Below are 14,457 nucleotides of genomic sequence, written 5' to 3' on the forward strand. Positions count from 1 at the left end.
AATCCAGCAGCACATCAAAAAGCTTATCCACCATGATCAAGTGGGCTTCAATCCTGGGATGCAAGGCTGGTTCAACATACGCAAATCAATAAACGTAATCCAGCATATAAGCAGAACCAAAGACAAAAACCACATGATTATCTCAAGGGAGCAGAAAAGGCCTTTGACAAAATTCAACAGCCCTTCATGATAAAAACTCTCAATAAATTCGGTATTGATGGAATGTATCTCAAAATAGTAAGAGTTATTTATATTATATACCATCTCACACTAGTTAGAATGGCAATCATTAAAAAATCAGGAAACAACAGGTGCTGGGGAGGATGTGGAGAAATAGGAACGTTTTTACACTGTTGTTGGGACTGTAAACTAGTTCAACCATTGTGGAAAACTGTGGCAACTTCTCAAGGATCTAGAACTAGAAATACCATTTGACCCAGCCATCCCATTACTGGGGATATACTCAAAGGATTATAAGTCATGCTGCTATAAAGACACATGCACACATATGTTTACTGCGGCACTATTTACAATAGCAAAGACTTGGAATCAACCCAAATGTCCATCTGTGACAGACTGGATTAAGAAAATGTGGCACATATACACCACGGAATACTATGCAGCCATAAAAAAGGATGAGTTTGTGTCCTTTGTAGGGACATGGATGCAGCTGGAAACCATCATTCTCAGCAAACTATCACAAGAACAGAAAACCAAACACCGCATGTTCTCACTCATAGGTGGGAATTGAACAATGAGATCACTTGGAATGTGTGTCAGACCTCACTTCTACATTTTCAACAAGATCCCCATTGATGTGTATGTACTTCAAAGTTGGAGGAGCATTGCTTTAGATAAAACTTGCTGCTAAGCATAGGAGACTTAGGTCACTATGGAAAGATTTTCTTCTACCATACCAAGGGCAAGATATGCACAAGCTTCAGCTTGTGCCCCGGAGAGAGGTCTATGTGACAAATACTAGGACAATTCTCTGTTGTGAAAAATGGGAAATTATTTGGAAAGTAGAGGACAGAAAACATACCATTTAGACTTATCACCTTATTGAGCCTTTTTTTGGTATTTAATTTTTTTTTTAGTTCAGTTTCTCTTATTTGCATGATTTTATAACATGGCTATAAATCCTACCCCAAATTAAACAGCTTTCTTACTTTTTCTACCATATGTCATGAGAGATTCATCATATTACTATCATAATTTTCATTTAGAACATTCAATTGGGTATATTCATCATAACATTTAATAATTTAAAAATCTTTGAACTTTTAAATATTTTTTGATGCAATTTGATGCTTTTTGCACTTATGGTTATTCCTTAAGGTAGATCCTCGCAAATCCTAGTCTGAATGGGGGTTTTCTTTGTCCCCTGGGTATCTTTCTACACATTATCTTCAGTGAACTTCCAATCTTAGTATTACACTGCCACGGCCCTTTATCTTTTGTACCCACATTCCGTATTTTCCTTTGAAAAGCCAACCACACCTCCTCCGTGATAAACTTTACATCCATTTCCTCCACCCTTGAGTCACTGTGTTTTATTCTTGAAACTCCATTTCAGTTCCTGTCCCTGAGTCACCTTCCTCCCATTAAAATTAAACTCAGAGTCCATGTTTTCCATGCAGATTGACTAAGCTGATATGGGGCAGCTGTGGTGGCTATTCAGTTTCAAATATAAGACAATGTAATTTTGAATTACTCTTCTCTGGATTTTAAATAAGCTTTCTTTTGAAATTTGATAAACATATTTTCATCTGTCAGCTGAAATTTTCTATTTTTTTTGTTGTTTGTTTCTTGAGTCAGGGTATCGCTCTGTCACCCCAGCTGGAGTGTAGCAGTGCGATCATGGCTCACTGCAGCTTGGAACTCCTCAGCTCAAGTGATTTTTTCTGCCTTAGCCTCCCAAGTAGCTGGGACTACAGGCACACACCACTATATCTGGCTAATTTTTCTTTGATTTTTAGTAAAGACTAGGTCTCGCTGTGTTGCTTAGGCTGGTCTCAAACTCCTGAGCTCAAGCAATCATCCTGTCTCAGCCTCCCAAAGTGCTGGGATTACAGGCATGAGCCACCGCACCTGGCTCCCATCTGTCAACTTTAATAGCTGATAAAGTCAAAGGAGACAGGAACTTTTTTGGATTTATTTGGAATAGTATGTTGCACTAAGTGTGTTCAAATAAGAAATGAAAACAAGTGAATTTGCAAGGTAAGAAAACTGGAAATTCTAGGTGTGAAATATCCAGAATTCTACACAATTCTGTATAATTTGAAATTCTACATAATTTTAAAACCAGGCCAGAGCAAGAGACACTGTCTACTTTAGCACAGTGGTTCTGACTTTAGTGTATACATGAACAAGCTAGGGAAAAAGTTATCGTCACGTTTTTACCTGATTTCTAGAACTCATGTTTCAGCAAGTCAAGGGTGGGTCCAGGACACCGCGATTTTAATACACACACAAGGGCTTTCTGATGCTGATGGTCTGTAGGACTGCGCTTTGGGAGGCAGTAATTTGGCATTATTTTTGACACAGAGTATATAGATAGTATGTGGTAAATAAAAAGAGAATAAAATACATTGATTTCAGCACAGCATAATGATCAACTTCTGAACGACTGCCACAATTTACAAAGGATAGAGCAAAAAGATAAGAGTTAGTAAACACAGAGTCGTCACTAAAACATGTCTGGTTGTTAAATTCTGGGGTGACATATATGTATATATTGTAGTATAAGCAGTGACTTACATTTCCCTTCTTCATTTCTGCAGAGAACTTTTGTATCATCTGTGTTTTGTATAACTTCTAGAGATTCACCAGGTTTTACCTGTAGATCTCTGGTTCCCCACTTTTTAGAAGTTACAGAAGTTGTAACTTTAGTTGAATATAGGACTCTAATTTCACCATCATACTAAAAAAAAGAGAACAACATTTAAATTATTGGTTTATGTGCATTATTGAAACAACTTATTTATTGATTGATTTATTAAAAAGGTATTTGCTAAAGAGATAATCAGTGTTTTAGAAATATAATGTAGGAATATTAAAGAAAATTTTGAGGGACAAACATCATTCATGACCTCATCAATCTAATATAACAATTATTTTAGTACCTTCTTATTAAGGTCCAAAGGACAGCTAAATTTAGATGATTATCACAGTATGAATACTGTGCATATCATAGCTTGCTTAATTCTTTATAAAATAAATTTAAATCTAAAATAAATTTTGTTCAAAATAAAAGGGTTATAATAGCTAACTGTAATATTGATAATTACACTTTAAAGTGTGCATTTTGGTACTTAAAAATCATTAGATTTTTCAGTAGAGCTTCGTACTTCGTGTAATATTTAGATATGACATACTTTAAATTTTTTCCTGAAGTCTTTTTCTTCTTTTTCCTGCTTTTTTAGCTTCTTAAGGTCCTTTTCTTCTGTCTTAGCTTTTCCAATATTAGCTCCTTGACTAGGATGGCAGAACACACATAAAGCAACACTTTGTTTAGAAAATATTAAAAGAATAGTCCATAACAGAGACAATTCATAACATTATATTTTTAACTTTTTGTTTCAGTTAATTCTTTTTGTTAGAAATCCAGTAACTGTCACTGTAATAAATGATGACATTTCAAAATGTAGAAGGGTTTCCTCAAGCGAATATAGACTATGAGAATTAAAATGGGAGTGAGAGATTAGATTCCTTCTTATACTGAACCACATAAAATCACTGAGTCATGGTTTAAACATGGTTGCATGTCAGCGGTTTCATATGACTTAATCTATTCTTAAACCTCCCTAAATTATCAACCCTTTCTAGATAATTATGTAGCTTGGCAAATGTCATAAGAAGGGCTTTTTAAAACAGAAGACTTCAAAAAAGAATCAATTTTTATGGTTTATAACATTTGTATGTTATGTTGTTCAAATCTACTTAAAATGCAGCCAGAGTTTTGGTTAATAAAAAAAATCTTGTGTAACAGTTAAGATTTTCAATATCATAAGAAGGAGCTTTTAAAAAAATATGGCTATTATTGATCTTTATCTTCATCACTTTATCAATTGTCTGTGTATGTCTGTGTGTGTGTGTGTGTGTGTGTGTGTGTGTATATATGAAAGAGAGAGAGAGAGAGACAGAGAGGGAAGAGGGAGAAAGTAAGAAAGATAAGCACATCCTAAGTGTTTACATGAGTTAATGGACTTATTATTTTTAACTGCTAGGATCCATTTATAGAAATCCACTATATTTTGTAGATACCAATTACCCTAATATAAGTGAATATGCCTAAAACAGTGATTTTCTAGCCTGTCCACACACAGAATCACCTGGGAAGCTTTTAAAGCATACTACTGCTCTTGCCCAATTCCTGGACATTCTAATTTAAATTAATTTTAAGATTTAATTTAGTCTGAGCGAGGTCCAGGTAGTGATGGACACATTTTAAGAGCTTCCCACACGATATTAATTTGTAACTAAGGTTGAAAACCATTCGCTAGGGTTAAATTATGAATGGTAGGGAAGGTCTGTAGATATCCCTAGTGAGCACTTTAAAAATTAGAATATAAGAATTTTTATTTAGATGATCTAAGATAAAGTTTTGTTTGTAACCAATTTATTTTAAGTTTAATTCTCAATTTTGGAATCTTAGCTTTTAGTTTATTCATTGTGGAAAGAATTGGCACAATATCTAGCTCAGGTTCTGCGTCTGCCCGCAGTACTGCCTGCCTGTGGTAGTCTGGGCATTTGTGGAAATACTGTCCCAGATTAACTCTCTGGGGCAATCAGAATATACATGAAACTTAGAAATGTCCTACAAGGCATCTTTTAAAAAATTTATTGAAATTTATTTAAAAATAGAATACGACATTGGAGAACACAAACTTGCTTTAAACTCTGAAAATAAGCAAAATGGGGAAGAAAATTGTCCATATCCCATAAAGCTTAGTCAGCCGGGGTTTATTTTGTTTGAAGAATACGGCCAGTGTGTGACTCTGGGTTCCTAGAGTGATTTTATGGAATGTGATGGCATTTCTACAGTAATATAAAGCAAAAAAAACCAAAAAAGCATTAACAATTGTAAAGGATTGAAACACCACTGGTGAGAAATAGTAAAACTTGGACATATTACTGAAGATTCCATTTTTGTTTCACGGAGAATTAAAAAAAGGGCAACGATTCTCTTTTCATGTTTATTATTTGTGTTGCCTGTGGAATTTGATCTTCATACATGAATGATGGCATATTTTCCCTTCAGAGTCTTTGATCTTGATACTCTCTCTAGTTCCATAAAATTAGTTTAACAATTTTGGCAAAAATTAATACTTAGCATTTACCAATGCATTTTTACCAGTACAACTCAGAAGACACCACTTACTGCATTCCATTTATGTTACTTTCATCCTTTATTCAAATACAAGATCTTTTGAGTCATCTTTCTTTTTTCCTGAAAAAGCTAGATAGGTGTTCTTGCTTTTATACTCAGTATGTATCAAATCATTTCATGTATTTATTGGATTTTGAGAAAGCATCTTACCATGTTATTTTCTATTTCAAAAAAAAAAATCCAAAAGGCACTCCTTTTGTATTACTTGATATTAATTGATTTTATACAATTTTAGCCTAAAATTAATTTTTTAAGATTTGAATGTAACCTACCTAAAAGTCCTTTTACAAATAAATCTTTTTTTTTTTCTCGTTTTCATAAAGGAAACTATCTTGTAGAAGACAGAGGTGGCTTGAACAAGATAGGTGAGAGCTGAGATGTAAGCTAAGAAGTATATTCAAGAAAAAAAGGTTTGGGGAAAACAGTACAAATAAAGAGAGGAGAAGAATCAGTGAGACTAGTTGTGACCAAGATCTTAAACATGTTTCCCCAGTGAATGAATGAATAAATAAACCAGACATCAGTGAGTCACAGCCCAAGGTTAATCAGGAAACAAGGAGCAGAACCAGGGGGATGGAAGAGAATGAGGGGAGAAAGGGGTGGAGACTGGGACGATGGATTGGGGGTACCTACTCTCAAACCTCGCAGGGAGGTAGAGCTGAGATCGGAAGGAAACACAGCGTTAGAGAGGAGGTCAGAGCCAACAGGATCGCACACAGTCGACACACAATCCCACTGGCTTTTTATTTCCGTTGAATTTTCTTGAGTATTCTCATTTTCATTACTTCATTGTAATGAAAGCATTTTAATTACCTCATCTCTGCTGATGAAATAGGGAAATCAGAGGTATCCACATCATCGTAAACTTCATCTCCCATGTCTAACAAAAGACAAAATATCAAAGGTCGAAGCACTGTTAGATTTTGATATGAGCATTCAATGACGTTTTTAATATAAAGATTGCTTCAAGGACAATAAAAGTTTTCCTAGTGTCTCGGTACATTTCTCCTGAAAGCATTGTCTGCTTCTGAAAGGGGAACTTGCCATGGGTTAAATTATCCTCAAAAAACCAGTGACCATAATGATAATCATTGTTACCTGGAAAAAAACTCATGGAACAGTGGCTATGATTATCTGAAGATCTATAAGTACAATGAATGTCAGGGGTGGCAAATTGCTGATAAACAAATCAACATTACTGGCCATCGGCAGGATGAAGTGGAGATAGAAATTGAGATTCTTATGGGATTTAGGGTGCTGTGATAATATATATCATCCTATTTAAATGTCCCCCTCCCGCCTTCCTTCCTCCTTTCCTTCGCCTCACTGATCCGTTTCCCATTACCTTTTACCTTACAGTGATATTAGGAGTGGCACCACCTTTAAATGGAAAGATTATTTCTTTTAACTAAATACTCCTGATACCAACAGGTACTGAGAAACAGTATTGGCAGAAAAGTTGTCGTGACCTTAACTGGTTCAATGGCTTTTCCAATCATTAGAGTTTTTTCTCCCTTCTAGACTTCTTATTAATAAGGTCAGGGCGGGGGGATCACAAGGTTAGGAGATGGAGACCATCCTGGCTAACACAGTGAAACCCCGTCTCTACTAAAATTACAAAAAATTAGCCGGGCGTGGTGACGGGCGCCGGTAGTCCCAGCTGCTCAGGAGGCTGAGGCAGGAGAATGGCGTGAACCCGGGAGGCGGAGCTTGCTGTGAGCCGAGATGGCGCCACTGCACTCCAGCCTGAGCGAGAGTGCGAGACTCCGTCTCGTAAATAAAACAAAACAAAATAAAATAAAATAAATAAAAAATTAAGGAAGAATGCTTCCTCTCTGCAACTATTAATTGCTCTACAGCCAATGAAGCTGAAGAGATTGAGTTGAAGAAATTGCAAGTATTTTAAGGAGTCATTACCGTAAAAAGTTTAAATGCTCTCTGGTAATGGCAAGGAATTGATTTCCCTTTATAAATTCCCCCCCTCCATATCCTCCACCCTCGTGTGTACTCAGGTTAATTAATTTCACACGATGAAACTTGCTCAGCTGCATGAAACATAAATACTTTGAAAAATATCATCTAGAAGGGTCAAAAGCTACTATTCCGTGCACATGCACTTAAAACATATTTAAGAACAACAAGCAATTCTAACAAAATCTTATTTTTTACAGAATTGATTACTTTTGTTCCATTTTATACCTACTTTTTGAGGAGTTAATTTTTTGAATACTTTAAAAATATTATAGATTGGAATACAAGCTTATTATCAGGCACTGATCAGTTTGTGTTTATCCCTTACATATTTTCACATAACTGAAAAGAAAGCTCTAATGTCAGATAAAGGGTCTATGGACGAATAGATTACCTCTGTGTTGGTTTCTCTTTTAATATACTTATAAGTTAAAATAAATAAACTATTTGAAAGTCCCTGAATATTCTTAAGACAACATTTTATTTTGTTCAAAGTAAATTTTAAAAACATCTAAAGATCTGTCTCAGGGAAAAAATAGTAACTGATTGAAATTGTATAAAGAAGCTGTTATATTTAACATTTTCCAAATACAATATAAACTATCCATTTAAATATTCAAAGAAATCAGATTTAGAAGAGCCTTACTGGCATGTAATCTGGCATGTTTCTAGATATCCTTATGCAGAAGTCTCATATATCAAGCTTGGACTGAACTGGGGCTGGGAGACACAGGGAAAATGGGTGCTCATCCCTTCCCACTTATCCCTAACCCAATAGTGGCTCCTGGAAGAACAGTTTAAAAACTATCAATCTTTTTTATTTTTCTCATCTTGCTATTTTATCATTGAGCACCTGTGGCCACCCATGGTAAAGTTACTTGCTCAAGGTTACACAATTTATTATTTTCAGAGTCAGGACTTTAATGCAGTTACTGTGACTATATCCAATGCTTTCCCACTACCACACTGCAAGAAATGAACATATAGAACATACAATTAGTTTTCATTACTTACCCAATTGTTTAGGAGGAGCAGGGAAACTACAAAGAAAGTGAGAACACAATTATAATCAGACTAACATGAACACAGAAATTGATTCAGTTATATAGGAGAGTATAAAGAGGCAACAGCCTGGAGGCATATTAGGTTACTTCATCTGTTGACCATTATTTCTTTGTCATCCTCCGTTTCTCCACTAAGTCCGTTTCTGTTTATCAATTTGGAACTTAGCAAGACATTTTTTGAACCCCAAATGTTTGCCAAAACGTGCAGAGTCAAGATATTCAATTGGTTTATTTCGCCCACAGCCATTGGATCAAAATTTCCAGATTTGTTATATGAGGTTTGGGTATAATATCACACCAGAGTAAATGAAAAGGACTCAGTATTTTGGAGGCATTGTGGCATACATATCTTTGCCTCCAAACTGCTTATTTGAAGAGTAGAAATACAGACTCAAAATTAACAGAGGTCATAGGAATATGACCATGTTTCCCAATATGTGCATATATATTCCCAAATAGGAAAATGGTGAATAAGAGGAATATTTACTTAAACCGGAGAGGGACAGCTTATTAATTAAAGTGATCTGAAATCAGGATTAGGTGGCATTTAACTGCAACAGAAGAAGACCCATGCTTCTATTTTCTGAAATGACTTCTAAATACACACCACACACACACACACACACCCCACGGAAAGAATGGTGCACAGGACAGAAATGACTGGTTAGAATAGAGTGTGAGGGATCATTAATTCAGATGATCCCAAATCAGATTTGGATAGTATCTAATTGAAGCAGAAAAAAAAACCCTCTCATTTTTAAGTAAGGGTTATATTTGAGTAATGCTGCTCAAGAGAAGACAAGGTTTCTTGTGTTTTCCTAGAATTTCAAGTGTACTGTGTATTGACTTGTTGCTTTGGGGTTTTACAACCCAGTTGGGAATGCTATATGGAATTAACATCTTATAAAGACTTAAGCTAAATGTGGTGAATTCATGAGGTAAATATAAAACAGGAAGATTTTCTTGTACCAGGGAATATAATTAAGATTTTTCAAATTCATATGTATGGAATGTATACTAAAGGGTTATTTTTGGAATGGAATGAGAAAAGTTATGCCTTAGATTTTACTTGGACAAACTTAAGATATTTAGAATACTTTTAGTACAGGAAAAATTATTAATATATCATAGCGTAACAGAGTTAAAAGCCTTTAATTATTGCATTTAGAAAATAATTCAAAATTATGTTCTTTATTTCAAACTATTAAAAAAGAGTGTATATTTTGAAGAGTACTCAATATAAAATACTCTGTAGTAAAATGTGGCATTGGAATTGTGAGTTTTCAGATGTAATGCTGTATTTTAAAAGGTCCTACTAAATGGGTGTGTTAGTGTTTGTGTATGACTGTGTGCATGAGTGTGAGAGGGTATGTGTGCACTTACGTGTACATGTGTGTTTTTGCGCATTTTTGTGAAGAAAGTAAAATATATCTTCGAACTGCAGGATGATTTCTGAGTACTTGGCCTTCTTTTATGTAACGCATGACCTTAAAGGTGACACCATAAATGGGGCTAAGGTGATTAATGGAAAATTGCATTAAGGTGATTTTAAGTCTATCAGAATTTGGTTATTGCTTATAGAATATTAGTAACATTTGATTAAATACATATTAGTGTAGTTATTATACACTGGATTTGGTTGGTTGATTCTTACGATGAACCTTCATTATTGTCTGACTCAGAGACTTTAGGTTTCTCTCGTATACTTTTCTTTTTGTCATCTTTTCCCTTTAACATCTTCAAAATCCCCCAGGACCACGTATTACTCTTCTCTTGAACCTGTAGTGTGGAGCTTTGGAGCATGCAGGCATTGATCAGAATGTAATAATCAGTGGCAAGTGAAGACATTGTGTGGACATTCAGATTCCTTATAATTATACCACATTAATAATTCAGGCAGTAAACAACTCATTTTATTGGACAAAATAGTGTTATTAAGTTTATAGATCATGGTGATTGAATACCGCTCCTACGAACTTAATCTTTTTTTCCTATTAAGTGAGCATTCTCCCACTTTTTAAAATGTGAAGCAAGTCTCTAAGGATTAAGTTTTAAACAACTGGGTGCAGTGGCTCACACCTGTGATCCTGGCACTTTGGGAAGCCAAGATGGGAGGACTGCTTTTAAGCCCAGGAGTTTGAAACAAGCCTGTGCAACATAGTGAGACCTCATCTCTACTAAAAGTAAAAAACATTAGCTGGGTGCCATGGTGCACACCTGTGGTCCCAGCTGCTCAGAGGCTGAGGTGGGAGGATTGCTTGAGCCTGGGAGTTTGAGGCTGCAGTGAACTATGATCCTACCACTGCACTCTAGCCTGGGCAACAGAGTGAGACCTGGTCTCAAAAAAACAAGGCTAGAGCATCAATTTTGCTTTATTTATGATTAAAATGTAATTAAGAGATCTTAGGTCGGGCATAGTGGCTCACGTCTATAATCCCAGCACTTTGGGAGGCTAGAGCAGGCAGATCACCCAAGATCAGAAGTTCGAGACCAGCCTGACCAACATGGAGAAAATCCATCTCTGCTAAAAATACAAAATAAGCCAGGCGTGATGGCGCATGCCTGTAAACCAAACTACTTGGGAGGCTGAGGTGGGAGAATCGTTTGAACCTGGGAGGTGGAGGTTGCAGTGAGCCGAGATCGTGCCATTGCATTCTAGCCTGGGCAACCAGAGCAAAACTCAGGTCTCAAAAAAAAAAAAAAAAAGAAAGAAATCTTAAACTTTTAAATATGCCATTTAAAATGGAAAAAGAAAATTTATTTTCTTATTGACCTAAAGTATTTTTATTTTTATAAATTGTTATAATTATTATAAATGAGCAGATATTTATTGTTAAGCTAAAGGATTAAGTATTCAATTCTGGTTCTGCCATAGGTAGCATAGGTCTCAGTTTATTTGGGTTGCCTATATTATAATCATGTTATTACACAAGGGATAGCCATGCAACTGATAAACTCTTCAGGGATTGTTGTAAAAGTAAACTATTGATCAATAAAGACTTTATTAGAAAAAGCTTAAAAATGTCCTCAACACCTATAATTTATCTTTTTTTTTTTCATTTCACTTGTTTTGCTATAGTTACTGAGGTTCTTCCAAACAATCAAACACTTTGTTTGAAGTGTGGTGCAATTACACTTCCCGGTTTACAACTGTTGTTAATTAAACATTCAAATCATGTGGGGTAATGTAAGAAAGAACACTATTTTCTGCTTTTTATTTTAACTGGAAATCAAAACTAAATTTCAATGTATATATAATAATTTGCAAAAAGCAGTTCACTGATTATTCTTACCCATCATCAGCATCTTCCTCTTCAATCCCATCATAAATGTCATCATCTGGTGGTGGAGGGAATATCCCTTCATTTGGATTGGAGGAAAACCTTTTGTTAATTTTGTAATTTGGTTATGTAATGATCACTCAGATTTTCATTATAAATCTTCCTTATTTAACTGCAGAGAACATTTCACTTTCATATAAGCCATTTAAATAAAAAACACACTATTTTCCTACTATCCCGTAATTATTTACTTTGTTGATCATTTTATAAAGAATTCTTAGGGGTGAAATTACTATAACAAAATGAGGGCTAAGAGGCACTGTGGACTTCAGTTGAAAGGAATGAGGGTACAAAAACATTGGAAAAAGTGAACTTAAATAGGGGATGGAGTTAAATATTTATTGTGGGAAAAGAAGTGAGGAGGTGATATAAATCTAGCTAACTAGTTAATGGTCAGGAGACATTTAGGAAAAGATACTGATCAGGACACAAGTGAAGAAAAGCAGTGGGATGAAATGTGAATTTGTAAATATTGATGGTAGTTGAAACAGAAAGAAGTGAAAAGTGACTTTGTAAATACACATTTTTGAAAGAAACACATGTTTCCAGTTTCATTTGTTATTCTATGCTCCTCAGAAGACTTGCTATTTGACAGATATTTACTTAGCAATTGTTTATTGAGTAGTTTCTATGTGCAAAAAATATGTAGAATGACCTTGAAATTTGACTTTTAGTATGAGAACTTTCGCACTGCAAGGTGTTAGATCAAATCCCTTATTTTGGTGCTGGGAAATACAGGGGCCATTGAGTTATAGTCAAGGTGACTAGATAGGTTATCATCTAAACAAAAACATTTCTGAAAGTGAAGGAGAATGCTGTTTTTAATTGTGCTCTGATGACTGGCATAACTCAAGACTGTCCTGAACACACTGGAGAGGAGTCACCATGTGATCTGTAACAAACTTAAAAGAAAGAAGTGGCTTACTCAGAGTCACTTGGTGGCCAGCTCTAGAATCCAGTTTATTGACTCTCAAGCTAGTGTTCTTTCCATCATATTAAGATCTCTCTCATTATTTGTAAACTAAAGCATTTTTTTCATTAATATACACAAACATGATGAAGACTTATGAAGAAATTACTGATAAAAGTGCATGGTTTCCCATGCTCACATATAGTATAATTAATATTGTTAAAAGGACCATACTACCCAAATCAATTTACAAATTTAATGTAATCCCTATCAAAATATCAATGTCATTTTTCACAGAATAGGAAAAAACAAATCCTTAAATTTGTATGCAATAAAAAAGAGCATTAATAGCCAAAGCAATCCTGAGCAAAAAGAATAAAGCTGGAAGCATCACACTCCTTGACTTCAAATTATGTTACAAGGCTGTTGTAACCGAAACAGCACACCGTTGGTATAAAAACAGAAACGAAAACCAATGAAACAGAGTAGAGAACCCAGAAATAAAGCCACATATTTACAGCCAACTGATTTTAGAAAAAGGCACCAAGAACATACACTGGGGAAAAAAACACCCTCATCAGTAAGTGGTGCTGAGAAAACTGGATATCCATATGTAAAAGAATAAAACTAGGCCCCACATCTCCCCATATACAAAAATCAACTCACGATGGATTAAGGATTTAAACATAAGACCTAAAAGTATAAAACAACTATAAGAAAACATAGAGAAAACATTCTAAGATATTGGTCTAGGTAGAGATTTCATGACTAACACCCCAAGAGCACAGGCAACAAAAACAAAAATAGACAAATGGGATTATATTAAACTAAAAGCTTCTGTACAGCAAAGCAAACAATCAACAGAGTGAAGAGACAACTTGTTGAATGGGAGAAAACATTTGCAAACCATTCATCCCCAAAGGGATGAATATTCAGAATATACAAAAACTCAATCAACTCAACAGCAAAATTCCCAAACAATCCCATATAAAGGCAGGCAAAGGATCTAAAAAGACATTTCTCAAAAGAAGACATACAAATGGCCAACAGGTATATGATAAAATGTTCAACATTTCTAATCATCAGGGAAATGCAAATCAAAACCACAATGAGATATTATCTTACCCCAGTTAGAATGGCTGTTATCAAAAAGAAAAGTAATAACAGATGCTGGCAAGGATGTGGAAAAAAAGAAACTCATACTGTCTGTGGGAATATATATTCATACAGTCATTACGGAAAACATTATGGAGATTTTTCAAAAAAAACTAAAAATAGAACTATCATGCAATCCAGCAATCTCACTACTGGATATTTTTCTGAAGGAAAGGGAATCAGTATATTAAATGGATATCTGCACCCCCAAGTTTATTGCAGCACTATTCACAGTAGCAAAGATATAGAATCAACCTAATTATCTTTGGATGAATGGATAAAGAAAGTTTGGTCTATACACAATGAAATACTCTTTGATCATAGAAAAGAGTGAAATCATGTCATTTGCAGCAACATGGATGAAGCTGGAGGTCATATTAAGTGGAATAAGTCATATATAGAAAGACAAATACTGCATGTACTCACACATATGTGGGAGCTAAAAAAGTTTATTTCATGGAGGTAGACAGTAGAGTGATTGTTACCAGAGGCTGAAAGGGATGTAAAAATGTGTTTGGGCTCACTCATAGGTGGGAACTGAACAATGAGATCACTTGGACTCGGGAAGGGGAACATCACACACTGGGGCCTATCATGGGGAGGGGAGAGGGGGGAGGGATTGCA

At 35.2% G+C, this 14,457-nt stretch overlaps 1 protein-coding gene across 4 annotated transcripts in view; it reads right to left on the reverse strand.

Annotated features, from left to right (window-relative positions):
• FYB (FYN binding protein) overlaps positions 1–14,457 on the reverse strand; it is a 166,653-nt gene that overhangs the window by 12,908 nt on the left and 139,288 nt on the right. For 3 of the 4 annotated variants that reach the window (XM_011944399.1, XM_011944400.1, XM_011944397.1), the window contains 6 exons: positions 11,721–11,787; positions 10,082–10,219; positions 8,378–8,403; positions 6,206–6,272; positions 3,378–3,477; positions 2,761–2,923 (listed from right to left, as the gene is read on the reverse strand). In XM_011944399.1, coding sequence (XP_011799789.1) covers positions 2,761–2,923; positions 3,378–3,477; positions 6,206–6,272; positions 8,378–8,403; positions 10,082–10,219; positions 11,721–11,787 — 561 coding nt within the window. The remainder of the gene's footprint in view (positions 1–2,760; positions 2,924–3,377; positions 3,478–6,205; positions 6,273–8,377; positions 8,404–10,081; positions 10,220–11,720; positions 11,788–14,457) is intronic. The other variant, XM_011944401.1, reaches the window with a different exon arrangement.

This window comes from Colobus angolensis, unplaced genomic scaffold (genome assembly GCF_000951035.1).
Source record: "Colobus angolensis palliatus isolate OR3802 unplaced genomic scaffold, Cang.pa_1.0 Scaffold230, whole genome shotgun sequence".
NCBI classification, from domain to species: domain Eukaryota; kingdom Metazoa; phylum Chordata; class Mammalia; order Primates; family Cercopithecidae; genus Colobus; species Colobus angolensis.